The 18,030-nt window shown below is 50.3% G+C and overlaps 1 protein-coding gene across 2 annotated transcripts in view; it reads left to right on the plus strand.

The window, feature by feature from the left end:
• GGT5 (gamma-glutamyltransferase 5) overlaps window positions 1–18,030 on the plus strand; it is a 63,686-nt gene that overhangs the window by 42,148 nt on the left and 3,508 nt on the right. For both annotated transcript variants that reach the window (XM_075897981.2, XM_075897982.2), the window contains exons 4-10: window positions 4,366–4,561; window positions 5,368–5,525; window positions 9,577–9,723; window positions 10,118–10,236; window positions 11,810–12,000; window positions 13,709–13,806; window positions 14,725–14,837. In XM_075897981.2, coding sequence (XP_075754096.2) covers window positions 4,366–4,561; window positions 5,368–5,525; window positions 9,577–9,723; window positions 10,118–10,236; window positions 11,810–12,000; window positions 13,709–13,806; window positions 14,725–14,837 — 1,022 coding nt within the window. The remainder of the gene's footprint in view (window positions 1–4,365; window positions 4,562–5,367; window positions 5,526–9,576; window positions 9,724–10,117; window positions 10,237–11,809; window positions 12,001–13,708; window positions 13,807–14,724; window positions 14,838–18,030) is intronic.

An 18,030-nucleotide genomic window follows, 5' to 3' on the forward strand; every position in this document is an offset into this window, starting at 1 on the left:
GACCGTATCAAACGCCTTACTAAAGTCTAGGTATACTATGTTCACCGCTTCTCCCTTATCCACAAGACTCGTTATCCTATCAAAGAAAGCTATCAGGTTGGTTTGACATGATTTGTTCTTTACAAATCCATGCTGGCTGTTACTTAGCACCTTATCATCTTCCAGATTTCTTCATGTCTCTAGCAAGATTGAGCTCGTTTTGTGCCTTCGCTTTCCTAATCTTGCCCCTGAATAGTTGTGTTATTCACTTATATTTCCACTTTGTATATGACTCCTTTTTCATTTTTAGATCATGTAAAAAGCCAAGGCGGTCTCTTGCTGTACTTTCTATCTTTCCTACGCAGCGGAATAGTTTGCTTTCGGGCCCTTAATAATGTCCCTTTGAAAAACTGCCAACTCTCTTCAGTTGTTTTTCCTCTTTTTTTGCGTCCCATGGGACCTTATGTACCAGTTCTCTGAGTTTATTAAAACCTGCTTTCCTGAAATCCATTGTCTCTGTTTTGCTGCTGTTCCTTCTACCCTTCCTTAGGATCATGGTCACTTTCACTCAAGCTGCCTGCCACTTTCAAATTCTCAACTAATTCCTCCCCATTTGTTAAAATCCAAACAGCTTCCCCTGCAGTAGCTTTCTCAACCTTCAGAAATAAAAAATGGTCTCCAATGCAGTCCAAGAACTTGTTGGATAATCTGTGCCCCTCTGTGCTAGTTTCCCAACATTTTTCTGGGTAGTTAAATTCCCCCATCACCACCAAACCCTGTGCATCAGCAGCAAATCTCCCATGCCATGGGAGCTTGTCCCTGACCGGGCTCCATAGCTGGAGCATTGGAATGTAAGATCATAGAATCATAGAATAATAGGACTGGAAGGGACCTCGAGAGGTCATCGAGTCCAGCCCCCCGCCCTCAAGGCAGGACCAAGCTCCGTCTACACCATCCCTGACAGATGTCTATCTAACCTGTTCTTAAATATCTCCAGAGAGGGAGATTCCACCACCTCCCAAGCTCCGTGTCCTGACCCTGCTTCCTGGCAGGAGCACCAGATCAGCTGAGCAGGACAGGAGGTGGTGGGGAGATGGGGTGGGTGGGCCTGGATCCAAAGTGGGAGTCAGCTCCAGTCAGGCCCATTCGAGGCTACGCCACTGGACTGACTTGAGCAAATTACTGTGTTGATGGACAAGCAGGACCGGAGGCTAGCAGTTTGTCTTGTAGCCTGACTTTGCAGGAGTAAAAGTCATTTAAAAAATTACTTTTGTCACTAATGTTGGCAGAGGCGAAAGGCCACACGCAGGCCAGACTGGCTGAGTAAGGAGGTGCCTTTTATACAGAACCTTGGAAGCAGGAATGTGTTTTCCAAATGCATGGCACCCAGCAGCTCCCACTGAACACAGTTAAAGTTGGAAGATACTCAAGTCCTGAGTGTTTTGCCGAAGATCCTTCAGGGCATCTGTGGCAGAGACTGGACTTGCATCCAGGTCTCCTGAGTTCTAGTACATAAGAACATAACAGCACTCAGACTGGGTCAGATCAACGGTCCATCCAGCCCAGTGTCCTGTCTGCCGACAGTGGCCAATGCCAGATGCCCAAGAGGGAGGGAACACAACAGGGAATCCTCATGTGATTCCCTCCCCTGTCACCCACCTCCAGACAAACAGAGGCTAGGGACACCATTCCTACCCATCCTGGCTAATAGCCATTGATTGGCCTAACCTCCATGAATCTATCTAGCTCTTTTTTGAATCCCATTAAAGGTCTGTTCTTCACAACATCCTCTGGCGAGGCGTTCCATCGGTTAACTGTGCACTGAGTGAAGAAAAACTTCCTTTAGTTTGTTTTATACTGCTGCCTATTAATTTCATTTGGTGAACCTTGTTCTTATATTGTGGGAATAAGTAAATAACTTTTCCTTATTCACTTTTTCCATACTAGTCATAATTTTATAGACCTCTATCTTATCCCCCCTCAGTCTCCTCTTTTCTAAGCTGAAAAGTCCAAGTCTTTTTAATCTCTCTTCATATGGGACTCGTTCCAAACCCGTATCCATTTTTGTTGCCTTTTTCTAAACCTTTTCCAAAGGCAATATATCTTTTTTGAGATGAGACAACCACATCTATATTCAGTATTCAAGATGTGGATGTGCCATGGTTTTATATAGAGGCAATAAAGATATTCTCTGTCTTATTCTCTCTCCCAATAGCACCTACAGCCTGGAAACAACTTTTTTTGTCTTACCCCGACCCTACTCCTGTAAAGAGAATTCTAGCTAGGTATCCTAGGTGGGGGCTTCCCAAACCACCAGGCATGACTCCACCCTCACTCTGCCCCAGAACATCTGCTGTAGGTGTACTGGGGTGGAGTTTTGCTGCCCCAAGAACCTACCCTCCCTGTGCTCCAGTTCTGCCTCCCCCAGCCCTACCTTCACCACCATTCATACCTACAACCTTCCATCCAGGGGTCCCAAAGCTCTTTACAGGCACTACTGAAGTCAACCTCAAGACACTCTAGGGAGATTGGTATTAGGGCTTGTCTCCACAGCCCAGTGGATAGAAGCTGCAGCGATTGATCCACTCACTGTTGATTTATGGCGTCTGCTTAGACGTGATAAATCAATCTCTGCGTGCTCTCCTGTCGATACCAGTGCTCCACCAGGATGAAGAGTTGGTGGAATCGATGAGAGAGCATCAGCCACCAACCTTACTGCCTGGAAGCCCCTGTGCTGAGTCGTTCTAAGTACGTCAACATCACATCGCAGAGGTTGTGTATCTTTAGCTCCATGGGGGACAGGCAGATGTAGCGTAGACCAACTCTTAGTGTCCCTCTTACAGGCTAATAAGCTGAGGAACAGACGTGGTAAAACCATTGTGATTTCTTGAAGGAGCAGAGCTCAGCTGTTTCCCCCTTCCCCACAGGAGATCCAAGAGCTACCGTGCAGAGGACTAGGCTCCTTTAAGAGGGTGCAGTCTCTATTTCCCTATCTAAGAATTTACATCACCCTTTCCACTACTCATCACAGCTCCCGCTTCAGGGAACAAGCCCGTAGCCAGGCTGTCAATGTGCCTGGCCTCTGTAGAGGCGTGCATGTGGAGAAGATCCAGATGCATATTCCTCAGCGCTGGCCTGCTGAATAGGGCACAGGGCAGGAAACTGGAGTGTTGGGGGAGAGAAGGGGTCTGTTCTCAGGTCTGCCACTGGCCTTATAGTGACGATCCACAGGGGTGCAAGGAGGGGGAAGGTCCAGACATCCCAGGCTCTCTTCTTGGCCCCTGGCCGGATCTGGGACTTTAGCGTGGCTGCCCCTTTGTCAGGTCTCTGGAGAAATGGAGTAGGGGGCACCAGGAACCCAGGAAGCTGGCCTCTAGGCCCCCAGAAATGCCCAGCCCCTGGTGGAGATGGTGTGCTGCAGCCTGACAGCCTCCCTGGGACTGTTTGTGAGGCAGGGAGGACTCTGGGGCGGGCGGAAGCTGAGAGCTAGGTGTGAGGCGGGGGGGCGGGGAGGAGGGTGTGTGTAGGGCTGGGTGCAGAGGTAGTGGCTGGTGGGGCTGAGAGCTGGCAGAATGGGCAGGGGACAAGAAGTAGGGGGGAGGGATAGCTCAGTGGTTTGAGCATTGGCTTTCTAAACCCAGGGTTGTAAGTTCAATCCTTGTGGCAGCCATTTGGGGCAAAAATTCATCAGGGATGGCACTTGGTCCTGCTATGGCAGGGGACTGGACTCTATGACCCTTCAAGGTCCCTTCCAGTTCTAGGAGATAGGCAATCTCCATTATTAATTAGGTGCAGAGCAGGGGAGGGAAAGCACCAGGACATCTCTGGTGCTGCCCCCCTTGTCTGAGGAGCAGCTGCTGCCATTTTGGGGTGATCTGGATGGCTCCATGGTGCAGGGGGAGTGGCCTGTGCTGTCACCAGTGGAAATGAGTGGGTGCGGGGAGGTGGCTTGTGCTATCTCTAACAGGCTGAGGAACCGTCTGAGAGCCGGTTTCCTTTCCAAGATCTGGACTATGCCTTGAAACCATTGGCAACTCCTGGTGCTAGATTCTGCTTTGCTTCTGAGCATCTCATAGCTGTTGGTGGTGGCCTCGGCTGGATGTGGCCATGAAAGATGTGCCAAATGATCAGTATAATGGGGATGACGTTCCCTGAAGGTCTGAGCACACTTGACCACACAGGAGCAATTCAAGTGCCACCCAGCTGATTAACAGAGGCCAGATCCTCCCACAGCCGGCAGTGTGTGTTTCTACTAGTGGTGCACATCTGCACATGCCTCAGTGCACAGAACAAAATGTATTCCTCACAGCTATGGAAAAATGTAGAGGCTACATTGACTGGGGAGAGGGGTTACTGCAGTGGGTAATGCTATAATTGCTTGTGCAGGGAGCCAGTGGATTGCAGTGCCCGGGGAGCTTCGTGGCTATGAAGAAGCCCACAGGCGATATGGCCAGTTGCCTTGGAAATCGCTGTTTGAACCAACCATCAAGCTCCTTACAAGTGGAATCAGAATTCCGAAAGTGCTGGACAAATTTCTCAATTACCCCATACTACTGCCTCTTTTGAAAAAGTCATCCTTGGGGTAAGTCTATTTCACATGGCAGCAGGTGGTGGCAGTGGGCGGGGGACGGGACACAGGGCTGCCCCATGCCATCGGCTTGAGTGTGGAATACTCTTCTGGCAAGTGGCAACATTTTTGCCATTGAAGGAAAAAAATCAATTGTGGGAGGTTGGGGAAATAGCACAGAAACATCTCCCCTTTGTCAGCCTTTCTTGAGCGGCTCCGCACCCAGGAGGTTTACGCCCACACGTTGAGAAGACGGTGGCAACGGATGAGCAGAAACCTGCAGTCTTACTCGCGGGAAGGTTCCCATTTGGGATTACTTGAGTCAAGGCTGCAGCTTCTGGCCCGAAGTGAGCAATCTTTGTGTGGGACGTGATAGGGAGACATGCTTGCCCAGGGAGAGGCACTATAGGACAGTGGTCTCCAACCTTTCGTGGCTGCTGGGCACCCAGGGCGATGGCCACTCATGTGCCGGGCGTCCGGGGGGGCCGCTCACATGCCACGCTTCCGGGGGTGGAGCCACGCATGCACCATGCGCCTGGGGCAGGGGCCGCCCACATGCCCTACCCCCGGGGCTGGCACCGCACATGTGCCGCGCTCCGGGGGCGGGACCAGCCCAGATGTTTCAGCGGGCACATATAAATGCCCCAGCACCACATTGGGGATCACTACTATAGAAGGACAGGCCTTCCCTGGTGGCAGCTCTGGAAAACAGGAACAAACTGTGAACAAGCTTTGGCTGGCAAACGGGAGAGTCTGTCAGGGGAGAGAAATAACCACATGCATGCTATGAACCTGAACTCATTGGAATTCTCTTTTAACAGGAAGCTATTCTTTAAGAATGGTACGGTTGTAAAAGAGGATGAGATCTTCTTTTGGCCAGCCCTGCTGAAAACACTGAAGGCTGTAGCAGAGAAGGGAGCCCAAGAATTTTATGAGGGCGAGATAGCACAGAACTTGTTGATGGACATAAAGAAGGAAAGTAGGTAACAGTTATTCTTCATAGATGAAATTTCTGGAAGATGGTTGAAAGACCATGCTCAAAGAGACATGATTAGAGGCTCACTTTTGAACTGGGAGGGCATATCTCAGGGGGCTTTGGTGGGGGGGGGGTCAATCTTGGATGTACTACTATTCAGTATTTTCATTAATTGCTTGGATAATGGAGTTTGCTTATATATTTTGGAGATGGCATCAAATTAAAGGGTGGTCATGTTCCCTAGATACCAATGCTGCCCAGCTGATCAGCAGAACACCCACCACTAGGTTTGTGTTTCTCCTGGTGGTGCACATTTGCACATGCCTTGTGCACATAACAAAATTATTCTGCACATGGATGGAAAAGATTAGAGGGAACATTGCTTGCAAGTACTTTGGAGGACAGAATTAGAATTCAAAAGGACATCGTGAAGTTGGAAAATTATTCTGAAATCAACTGGCCAAAATTCAATACAGAGAAGTGCAAAGAACTTCATTTACAAATATATATATATAATAAAAAATCAGGCACACCCCTTCAAAATTGGGAGTGTCACTGTTACGTGGCAGTACTCAGAAAAGTATCTGGCATTATAGTGGATCACAAGTTGGATATGAGTTAACAGTGTGATGCAGTTACAAAAAGGGCTAATGTAATTTTACAGTGTATTCACAGGCATGTTGTCTGTAACATGTTCAAGGTAATTCTCTAGCTCCACTTGGCCAGGGGGAGGGGTCTCGGTTGGAATATCATGTCCAAATCCAGGTGCTCCACTTTGGGAAAGAGATAGACAAATTGGAGAAGGCCCGTTATTGATAAAAGGTTTAGAAAACCTGACCTGTGAGGAAAGACTTTAAAAAAAGCTGGGGATGTTTAGTCTTGAAAAAAAGAAGACTGGGGCTACGCTGCCGTTTTTTTGTTTTTTGTTTTTTGCAGAAGAGGATATGCAAATCGTGCTCTCATCTGCTTATCTTCTTCCGATTCTTTTTGTGGAAGAGGTTTTGCTGATAAAAAGCCCCGTGTAAACAGGGCCATTTGTCAGAAAAACCCTCTTTTGCACACGGTCCCGTATTCCTCAAAAATCAAGCGCGATTTGCATATCCTCTTTCGCAAAAAACACGGCAGTGTAGCCATAGCCTGAGTGAGAGCTGGTACATCTTACAGTGAGTTATGGGTTGTTATAAAAAGCACTGGGCTCTTTGTTCTTCATCGCCACTGAAGATAGGACAAGAAGTAATGGGCTTAATCTGGAGCAAGGGACACATTAGGAACAACTTTCGGACTAGAAGGGGCAGTTAAACTCTGGAATAAGCTTCCAAGGGAATCCACATCACTTGGGCCTTTTCAGAGCAGATTGAACAAAACACATCTCAGGGCTGGTCTAGGTTTACTTGGTCCTGCCTCAGTACGGGAGGGAGAGCTTGATGACTTCTCTAGGTCCCTTCCAGTGCAACATTTCTATGTTTCTATAACATTAATATTAAGAAGTAATAAGAAATGTTATATACACCCCAAGATCTTAAAGTGCTTTACAAAAGCGGGTCTGTATATATCTCCATTTAATAGACAGGGAAACTCAGGCTACATCTAGACTACAATGAGCTACTGGAAAAAAGGTGCGCAAAATGCACTCCGCAATTTGTGCACCTTTTTCCGATAGTTTTGTTGGAAGAGGCTTTTCCGAAATTTGGCCCGTTTACATGGGGCCAAATTTCAGAAAAGCTTCCTCTTTTGGAAGAGCCCTTCTTCTTCATGGGATGAGGAAAACAGGGCTTCCAAAAAAGCACGTCTGCTCTTCCGCAAAAAAAAGCGGAAGAGCAGACACGTTCCCAGGATGCAGCAGTTTTTCCGGGATCCCTCTGGAATCCCAGAAAAACCATGTAGTCTAGACATAGTCTCAGGCAGGGAGATGGTTGAGTGTTTTGGTATTTTGTTGTTGATTTGTGTGGGTGGAGGGTTTTTTGGGGTGTCTTATCTAAGGGCATAGTGGCAGAGCTGGGTTGAGTGGTATTGGTTAAGATTTTCTAATATGACTGATGATTTGGGGCCCTTTGGTTTTTTGGGTGCCCAAAGGCGACACTTTTGAAGGGTCCTGATTTTCATGAGGAGGGTGCTGAGTTCTTGCTCAGGCGCTTTCAGGGGCATCTCAGTTGGAGTCCCCAATAACTGAGGCTCTCAATGGCACTAGTCATCTTTTTAAAAAATTGACATTAGAGCAAGGATTGGTGAAAATGCCAGGCCTGTAAGTTCCTGGTGCAACTTGGATGTCTCCGTGTAATCCTCGGCATGGGGGTCAAACTCGGGCCTGGTGACATTCCACAGACTAGCTAAGAAAACAGGTCAGTAGTCATGAAAGCTGCTGTCTTGACTGCAATGCAGCTGAGGGTATCATATATATAGTAGCCCAGTGTTTGTGAGTCTGTAACGCCGAAATGCTGGCTGTTCCCTCTGGGCGGCGCTGTTGCCGAAATGCTGGCTGTTCCCTCTGGGCAGTGCGGGGCCCAAACGGCCGCTTGCGTTGCTTACTCCCCCGTGGCGGCCTGGCTGAGAGGCACAGAAGTCAGCTGAGTGCCACGGTGGGAGGGGAACGGAGGTGGGGCAGTGACGTGCAGCGTGACAGCGGCTCCAGGTCCCGCCCCCTGGCCGTGAACATCTTTGCCCCGCCTCACTTCGCCTCCCACCGTGGCGCTCAGCTGACTTCTGCGCCGCTCAGCCAGGCTGCCGCGTGGGAGCAAGTGGCGCAAGAGACTGTTTGGGCTCCGCACTCCCCATGCAGCACGGGGAGTGCGGAGCCCAAACAACCATTTGGGCTTCGCAGTCCCCCGAGTGAGAGGCAGGAGGGGGAGAAGTGAAAGAGAGACAGAGAGAGAGGCAGGAGGGGGAGGAGAGCTGAGAGAGAGAGGGGGGCAGGCAGTAGGAAGAGGAGGAGAGAGAGAGAGAGACCGGAAGCTCAAGAGAGAAGACTGATGTGGAGGAGAGACCTGAAAATCCTGTCTTATGACGGGCTAATTGGCTAATTTTATCAGAAGAAGGAAGGAGGAGAACTTGCAGCAATTTTATCTCATGAGGAAGCTGACTCTGCCCAGCGGGTCCTGATGTGAGATAGGAAGGGGGAAGCCAAGTCCCCTGTTTGACTTGATGTTCATTTCCCCCTTTGATATTGACTCCCAACCGGCTGCTGCACTTTATTCATGTCTTGTTGACTCCCGGGCTGTGTCTACACTGGCCACTTATTCCGGAAAATCAGCCGCTTTTCCAGAATAACTTGCCAGCTGTCTACACTGGCCGCTTGAATTTCCGGAAAAGCACTGACGATCTCATGTAAAATTGTCATTGTTTTTCTGGAAAAACTATGCTGCTCCCCATTCGGGCAAAATTCCTTTTCCGGAAAATGTTCCGGAAAAGGGCCAGTGTAGACAGCTCAGATTTGTTTTCCACAAAAAAGCCCCGATCTCGAAAATAACGATTGGGACTTTTTGCAGAAAAGCGCGTCTACATTGGCACAGACGCTTTTCTGGAAAAAGTGCTTTTCCGGAAAAGCATCCTGCCAATGTAGACGCACTTTTTCCAGAAATACTTATAACGGAAAACGGTTCCGTTTTAAGCATTTCCGGAAAAGGGTGCCAGTGTAGACGTAGCCCCGGAGTGCAGAATACACTGGAATTTTTTCCTTTTCGTCCCTAGTGGGAGAGCTCCCCTCCGGCTCTTCAGTGCGGGCTCACCTGGTCCTTCGTTAGGGGAAGGGTAGCAGTGTTGTCCCGTGGGGGGCGCCAGCAGGCGGCGTTCCAAGAGCAGGCAAAAGGAGCTATTTCCCTTTCCCGCTGAGGGCAGACAGGAACCAGGGACAGGGCCACTGTTCAATTGTTTCGCCAGCTGTTTTTGTTTCTTACTGTCCCAGAGTTTGACACACATAAGAGGAAAGGCAAAAGATAAGGGTGGTGAGGGGAGGATGCAGTATTCATCAGGCTGGCAGGGGATCTGGCTCTCTGCCTAAGGCAGGAACAGAGTAAGTGAACACGCCAAAGCCACACACTTCTCTTGTCTTTTCTTGAAGATGGCAGCCTGACGCTAAAAGACCTCAAGGACTTCCAAGCAGAAGTGTCAACACCTTTGAATATTTCTCTGGGGAGTTACACAATATATTCCCCTCCGCTACCTTCTGGGGGCGTTATTCTCCTCTTCATCCTCAACATCCTCAAAGGTAATCTTTGGAAGGAAAGGTAGATTTCAGCCTGGTGCGTGGAAGGGCAGCATGGGCTCAGGAGCAGCAAAGTAATAATACTCCTCGGCCCTTATCTTCAAAGCATGTGACTGCTCTAGCTCAGCTAATCCTCGAAACAGCCCCACCTGACAGCTGGGAGGACAGTGGCAGAGACGATTACTGACTTCCCCAAGGTCACAAAGATTTCAGAGTCGGAATAAGAATTCTGTTGTTCCCGGCTCCCAGCCTGTGGGGGCATAACCTGTTGGGCGGGAGGAAATGGATTAAGAATACAGATGGGACAGAATGAGTGGATGGGGTTAGTGCTCATCATGGACAGCTGCTGGCTGTCTTCCCTCCTCCATTAATCCTTTTGGTTTATCCTGCCCCAAAGAGTTTAAATTCACGCCAGAGTCCATGAAGTCCCCCGAAGGGAAGATCGAGACCTACCACCGTATAGCAGAGGCCCTGAAGTTTGGCAATGGGCAAAAGTCAAAACTGGACACTGAGCAGGTGAGCTGGTGCAGTACCATGGGACAGCTAGAACTCAGACTCAGGGGTGGGGAGGGAGGAAAAGGAAATCAATTTGCAGTAAATTGTCCGTGTGTTTTAAAGTCTGGCCAATATTTCCTTGCTGATAAGATTCAAGTACCCAAAACACCAAACAGTTTCACAGCTCACCAACCCAGAGCACCTCCACCTCTTGTAAGATGAACGTGTGCCCACTTGGACATCTTGTCCTGAATGTCCATTGAATAGTTGGTAGGTAACACTGTAATGGAAAAAGCTGTTTGCCTGGAGGCCCTTTTTCCGTTCTATCGCTTTGATGCAGGATTGCTATTTCTGTTGCGAAACCTCCTTGTCATAATAAACTCACTACACTCTCCAGGGTAAACCTTCCAAACTACCTCATTACATTCATTAGAGCACTACCCCACAGAGTTCAATGTTACTTCTGCCTTGCTCACTCATACTCAGTAGGAATTTACTCTGCGTAGTCCTGTTGCAACTGGGGAAGAAGTACAGGTTGAACCTCTGCAGTCCAGCACTCTTTGGTCCAGCAACATCTGTAGTCCAGCATGATTTGAATGAGCCAGATGTCCACTTTTCATGGGTGTGGCCAAGTTTCCCGTAGTCCCCTAAAGTTTGTTTACAGCAGGGGTCTCCAACCTTTTGAAGCACGAGATCAGTTTTTGAATGTAAGTTCAATCCAGGATCCACCTCCAACCCAAACACCTTTGCCCCACTTCCTCTGTGCCCCTTCTCCGAGGTCCTGCCCCTGCTCACTCCATCCTCCCTCACTTTCACCAGGCTGGGGCAGCAGGTTGGGGTGCAGGATCTGGTCTTAGATTAAGGGATTTGTAGTTGAGAGGGGCTCTGAGCTGAGCGTGGGGCAGGCAGTTGGGAGCGCTGGAGGGGGTTCTAGGTGCAGGCTCTGGAAGCGTGTTTGGATGCAGGGGGTGCTTGGGGCTAGTGCAGGGGTTTGTGGTGCAGGAGGGGGCTCATGACTGGGGTAGGGTTTCAGGATGTGGGCTCCAACTGGACCCTGTTTACTTCAGGTGGCTCCTGGGTGGTGCAGTGGGGCTAAGGCACCACTCCCCAAAGCAGCCAGCAAACTCCATCCCAAGTCCCCCCACTCTGTTCTGTAGAGATAGGATACAGAGTGGGAGGGGGCACCTTGACATCAGCCCGCTCCTCTCCCTCGCCTGCCCTGCACAGAAAGCAGGAGGCTCCCCAGGGTTAAGGGCAGCTCTAAGGCAAAGGGCAGGAGGTGCGCAGCAGTGGGGGGGAAGGGCAGCTGAAGTGCCCACACTTGACAGCCTCTTGGCCAAGCTGGACAGTCAGAAGCTCCAAGATCTACTGGTGGATCCCGCTGGACTGGCTGGGGACCACTGGGTTACAGCCCCCAGTCCTGGATCCCAGCGTTCCCAGCTGCTGTTTAGCTCTGATTTGCCCCTCAGTGTCTTTTAAGAGCCCAGCGAGCCGTGGAAGTGTTGGTCATGCTGCTAGACAGGACTCCTCAGCTTGCAGCTGCATCTCCCCACCCCCCGTGCTCTCCTCTCACTGCTGTCGGCATTATTCCTAGGGGAAGATTCAGGAACTGCTGTCCAGCTCCTTTGCTGACCAGGTCAGGAAGCAGATAGACGACAGAGGTGACCACCCAGTCAGCTTTTACAATCTCTCACAGCCAGGCTTCACGAGCCACGGCACTGCCCACGTCTCCGTCCTGGCTGAGGATGGCAGCGCCGTGTCAGTCACCAGCACCATCAACCAGCCGTAAGTGGCCAGCCCCTGGCGATTTGGTCACCCGGCGGGTGTGCAACTGGACTCTCTTCTGAGCGGGCCCCGGGGGCCATGGGAGCCTCCAAGCACGGGCAGCGCCCATCTTATGATTCGGGGGAAATGGCAGGTCTCACCTGTCTCCCCTCCCCCCCGTTTTCCCAGGTTGCCGGCACATGCTGGTGCCAGCACTCTGGGAGGGGGTAGGGAGGGGAGCAGATGCAGGCGCACGGGAGGGGGGAGGGGCTAAAGGCGGCAGTGCCCCACGATTCAAAGGGCCCCGGGGCCCAGGGATTCAAAGGGGCCCAGGACTCCCGGCCACTGGCAGCAGCTGCCAGACCCTGGGCCTTTTATGTCACTGCGTGCACCGCGCGGTTCTGAGGGCTGGCGGCCCTAGTCCCGCCCTTTCTGGCCAAGGCTCCGCCCCTTTCTGGCCAAGGCTCCGCCCCTTTCTGGCCAAGGCTCCGCCCCTTCTGGGATTGTGCGGCTGCCCCCTCACACACACGCGCCTTGCCCTGGGGCCCACACAGGCTGTCAGCTCCCCGACCAGCTGGCCCAAGTCTACACCGAAACTCGCCCACCTCTCTGTGGTCCACGTTGGCAATGAGCAATGCCATGCCCCGGTGTTTCCATTTCCCAGAGACAGGCAAGGCCGGGGCAGGGATATGCAGCTACCCACAGGACAGTCTTACGCGGAGGTTTCCTTCGCAGCCTGGCCGCTGAGTTTGGTAGTTCCCAGCTGGAACAGTGAGCCAGCCTCCGGCTATCAAGAGAAGTCCCCCTTACAGCCTCGCTGCCCTGCCCACTCAGCAGTCAAGTGGGCACATCAGGCTGGCTGAGCGGTTTTTGCCACCCCGTGGAGCCCTAAGAAGCGGCTGCCGGCAACTCTTTTACAAGGGCCTGGGCGCAGCTGGCTTAGGAAACAGAAGTGTCTCAGTAATGCCGCTGGCCCAGGACAAGCCTACAAACTGGGGCCTCAAACTCATGGCCCATCTGCAATCTAAGCATTTTGGCAGTCTGGCCTGAAGTCCCCGGGGTGGAGGGGGGTGCATGTATCCCCAGCCCTCAAGCCCTGCACCTTCCCCCAAGCTCCCTCCCCTGAAACCGTGTATTTCGGGGGACAGGGGTTAAAGGAAAAGGTGCAAGGGGGTGTGTGGAGGTGGGAATGGGCCAGACTTGGGGGACAGATATGGACACACACACCTTGGACCTCAGGGGCTCTTGGCCTCGATTGCGAAATGCTTGGGTCCTGCATAGCCCTCTCAGGAATATTGGTAATAACAAGTATCAGCTTGTAATGGGGCTAGGCCGTAAAGCCAAAAGGGCCATAGGGAAGTCCTCCTGGAGGCTAGAGTGGTGTGGAAGAATGCGTTTGAGACTCCCATTGACACTGATTTCAAAACTTAGCCCTACAAAAGGTGAAACTCTCTTGTCTCTCCTTACAGCTAGTGAACTCTGCAACCCACACGGCCAAACAGCAGTAAATATAAAGGTATCCCAGCACTGGCACCGTTGTATAATCGCCCCCGCGCTGAATATGGGCTTAGCAGAGTTGTCTGTTGGCTTCTGTATCTGGCAGCACTAGGTCGGCATGGTGCAGCATGGCCAGTGGTAATTCCCACCGTGTTCGCTGCTGTTCTGCCTGTGACATCTGGCGTAACAGTTCCTGACTGTGGCATCTCACACGTACTTTTTCTCCACTCAGGTTTGGCTCCATGGTATATTCTCCAGCCACTGGGATCATTTTGAATAACGAGCTCCATGACTTTTGCAAGAAGAAGCCAAGTAGCGAGATCATGCGTGGTGAGAGCCATCAACCCTGAGCTAAACAATAGGCCAGAACATACCAAGGGCACTCACAGCCCTCTGGATATGCTCTCAGGTCTGGAGCAACCCGTCCGTGCCCCTGCGCCGGACGAGCACCCTTTCTGACCAGCACTAGACATGAGTTTGTTCTGGACTGGTGCAGGGTAAAACCCCAATGGGGAGCATCTGGGTGTGTAAAATGCTTTTTGTTCATTCAATGGCCAGGGCATTCCAAGCACAGGCAAACTGTTGAGAAGAGGAGCTCAGGAAAATAGCTGGTAGTCATATGGGGATAAATGCTGCCATCCTTATTCTTGGGTCCTCATGACTTCACAATTCTCACGTTGTGGAGAAAAAAATAATCCCCCCAAGACATGTATCCACCAAGAATTTACATGGTTTTATAATAGTGCTAACGGTGTATTAATAGCTGTACAACTTTTTAGCGCTGTATAAAGTGTTTGAGTCTGGGACTATTCACGCATTGTTTTCGATAAATGTCACCCTGTGGAACGTTTTCATGTGGCAAAGGCTGACAGACCAGTGACTGTATCCTGACCATGTCTATTGAGGAGCCTTGCTTGTGCCTATCAGTGGTGTCTAGTTCCACTGGGTCCCAAAAGACTTTGAAGCCGCAGTACTTTAGAAAACTGAGCAGGGTGGCAAGACCCTTTTTGTAGTTCCAAGCCTCTTCTAGTGCAGGATGGGCTTCCTCTGGCCAAGGGAGAAAAAAACAACACCCCCCCCCTCCACAAAAAAATCCTTTCATTTCTGGAAGAACTGATGGAAAGTTGAATTGCTGAGGAAACTGGGGAGGGTTTGTGTGGGACAGGGCGGAGACAGATTCACAGTGAACAAAAGATTTTTCCCTGCTTTGGCTAGGTGGGCCACTGACATGTTCTCCCTCTTCTCTAGGAGAAAGACCCCCCTCTGCCATGGCTCCTTCCATTCTCATCTCCAAAGACAAGAACGCTAAGCTGGTGATTGGAGGCTCCGGAGGGGACTTGATTATCAGCGCCACAGCCTTGGTGAGCAAGTGGCCGCATAGCCCGTCTCCCGGGCATCGGAAGGAGCACTGACGTTACTGCACTCCATTGCAGAACGTTCATAAACCGGCCAGCAGGGCTGAGGGGGTGGCAGCGCACCTCGGAGCTGTCAGTACCATCTTCCGGTGCAGCTGGCTCACCCGCCTTTGTGCCTAGGCTGGACACTGGCCCCAGTGGGTTTTGAGATCGCTAGGAGCTGGCGTGTCCTTCACTTCATGGCAGCTCTGTCATGGTCCCACAGGGATGGCTCAGATTTTCTTGCTGAAAAGCAAGAAGTGACATATCTCCTGGAGGTAGAGAGCATGAAATGGGCATCACGTTACTTTCTCCCAGAGAAGACAGGGAATGTGCCCACCCTCCTGCACATCCCAGGTCCTCTTCCCCAAACCTGATTGCTAGTCCTGTCCTTAAAACAACCTCTCATTAGAGCAGGGGGCCAACAGCCACACCAGGCCACTGGGAAGGGAAAAGGGTCAATTCCATGCTCCCGAAAGGGGTGGGCTCTTGGGTATGGGGCGGGGCTAGGACAGCCAGCCCTTAGTGCCACCAGGAGCACGCCACACTGGCCCCCAAATTCCACCCCTGACAGTTGCTCAGAGCATGTCGCTTGGGGATCAGCCTTTAGAATTGCTGGGCACCGGGCCAACTCCACCTTTTACTTCACCCCCTTGGTGGGCCTGCTTTAGAGGTTGGGGGTAGGGAAAAATCACTTCCTCTCTATGTCATTGGGACCAAAGTGTCTCCAGGATGCTTTCCAGGTAGGGCACAGGATTTCAGAGTCAATTTCAGGCCAGCTCAAAAGGCAAATCTCCCTTTCACTGTCAGAACCATCAGCTCTGGATGTCACGTCACCTTCATTCTCTTCTCCCTCCTTTTCTAGACCAGGCCCCTCTCTGACACGAAATGGAGGAAGCCAAGTCTATAGGCCAAAGTGTTCTCTCAGGCTATGTCTACACTGCAGAGATTTTGTGCAAAAACTCGCGGAGCGTCCACACTACATGCACATTTTTGTGAAAAAAAAAAAGTACAGCAGCTCATCAGAAGACAGGGCTTTTTGCACAAGAGTTATTCCTCTTTCTACGAGGAATAAGCCTTTTTGCACAAGAGTTCTTGTGCAAAAAGGCATGTGTGGCTGGACAACAGGTGCTCCGAAAAAGCACAGGTCAAATTCTGGCCAGCGAGTGAGGTGGGGTATGGCAGGAAAGCCTCTGTGTGTTTATGACAGGAAAGCATCTGTCCCTCCACCTGTTTCTGGGATAGCCTGGGTCTGTTGAAGGAAGCCATGTCTAGCCTTCATCGGCCCGTGAAGCAATTGCAGATGGGGAATAATCTGCTTTCCTTGTTATGCACATCTCCTTTATGGCCAGTTCTTTGAGAGCCAGGGGCACAATAGCAAAGCCATGGTAGCAACTTTAGAGGTGTTTTCATGGGATACAGATTGTGCTCTGGCTCTAAGAGAGAGTTACAAGATTCCCTGCACCACTAGAAGATAATGCAAATTCCTAGGTAGGTAGCAAGTCTACTGAAAGCTTACCTCCATGTGGAGTGGGGGGACTGCAGATGCTAGTTTGATCAAGTTCAAGAGGCATGACATTGTAAGTGTGTCTAGACTACAGAATTTTTTTGTAAAAAGTGGCCTTTTGTAAAAAGTTTTGGAAAAAAACTTCCCCTACGTCTAGACTGCAGCCGCATTCTTTTGAAAGTAAATCGAAAGAATGCAGCAGTTTTTTCCATCTGCGGAAAACCTCATTTTATGAGGAAGAATGCTTTTTTTTCTAAAGTGCTCTTTCGAACAAAGGCGCTATGTAATGCAAACTGTGCTTTTTCGAAAGAGAGCATCCAGACTGCCTGAATGCTCTCTTTTGAAAAAGCGGCTTGCTTTTTTCAGAAGTACTGGTTGTAGTCCAGAGAGGCTTGCAGTCAAGATGTAGCCAATGAAAATGGTCAATAGTGCCAACCCGGCGCTAGAGAGAACAGTCACTGACAGGCAAGCCTGGAACAGACATGAGACTCCAATGTTTCCTTGTATGTTGTGCGCTCGTATGGCCATTTCTCAGAGATTCAAATGCCACACAGCTGAATAGCAGAGCACCCACAGCTAGGTTCTTTGTTTCTACTGGTGGTGCACATTCACACATGCCTCAGTGTGCATAAAATTTATTCTTCACATTCATGGGAAAAAATCCACAAATGGATTGAAAAGGTTAGAGGGAACATTGGCTTTGATCCAAAGGGCCAGGTCCCAAGAGAGGCCCTGAAATTCTTAGAAATCAACCCCAGGCTTTGCATGGAGAATGGGGGACACAACATAAGTCAGATGTGTGCATAAGCTGGTTTTTTTCTGGAGATGTATTTACTCTTGAATGCTTTTGGTGTGAATACTGTTTTGCTTTGTGAAAGTTGGCGAGTCGCTAGTGAGCTGTCCTTGCTGGCAGGTGAATTGTAGCATAAATCTCTGGCATGAGGGGAGAGGCTTGTGCATTCCTGCCCCAGGAGAGGTGATGGCTAGAAAACTCATTGTGGGGTTCCAACATATCTTGCTGTGACAAAGTCTCTTGCCCACACTGCGAGTCTAACAACACGCATTAGCTAGCTCTCTCCAATCCCTGTTGGCCCCATGTGTGTCATTGGGAATTTGCATGAACGTTTGCACTACATATGCCAGATTTGTGCTTGTCACTTGAGGACTCAGTATTGTAACAAAGGAGTCAGGAGTGCAGTTTCCTTGGGAACTGTGAGACAGTAAGACAGGAAGGGGAAGAGGAAACGGGAAGGAAACAAATCTAAGCTGAATTCTGCTGGAATAACTGGTGTAAACCAGTAGGTTACGTCTACACTACAAGGTTTTTGCGCAAAAACTTGGGGAGTGTCCACACTCAAATGAGCTCTAGCGCAATTAAATGAGCAGTTAAACAGCAGAACAGAGGGCTTTTTCCACCGTAGGTAAACCTCCTTTTCTGAGCCATAACTGCTTTTAGTGCTACAGCTATTGCGCAAGACACCCCTATGGGAAAAAGCACAGGTACTCTGATGGCCATTCTGGGAATGGCCATCAGAGCTTTCTTGCTCAAGAGTGTTCCTGGTAGTGTGGACACTCTTTTGCGCAAAAGCAGATGGCTTTTGCAATGTGCTTTGACGTGTGGATGTACTCTTGCGCAAGACGTTTTTATGGAAA

Source organism: Pelodiscus sinensis, chromosome Z (genome assembly GCF_052426305.1).
Source record: "Pelodiscus sinensis isolate ZL-2025 chromosome Z, ASM5242630v1, whole genome shotgun sequence".
Lineage (NCBI taxonomy): Eukaryota > Metazoa > Chordata > Testudines > Trionychidae > Pelodiscus > Pelodiscus sinensis.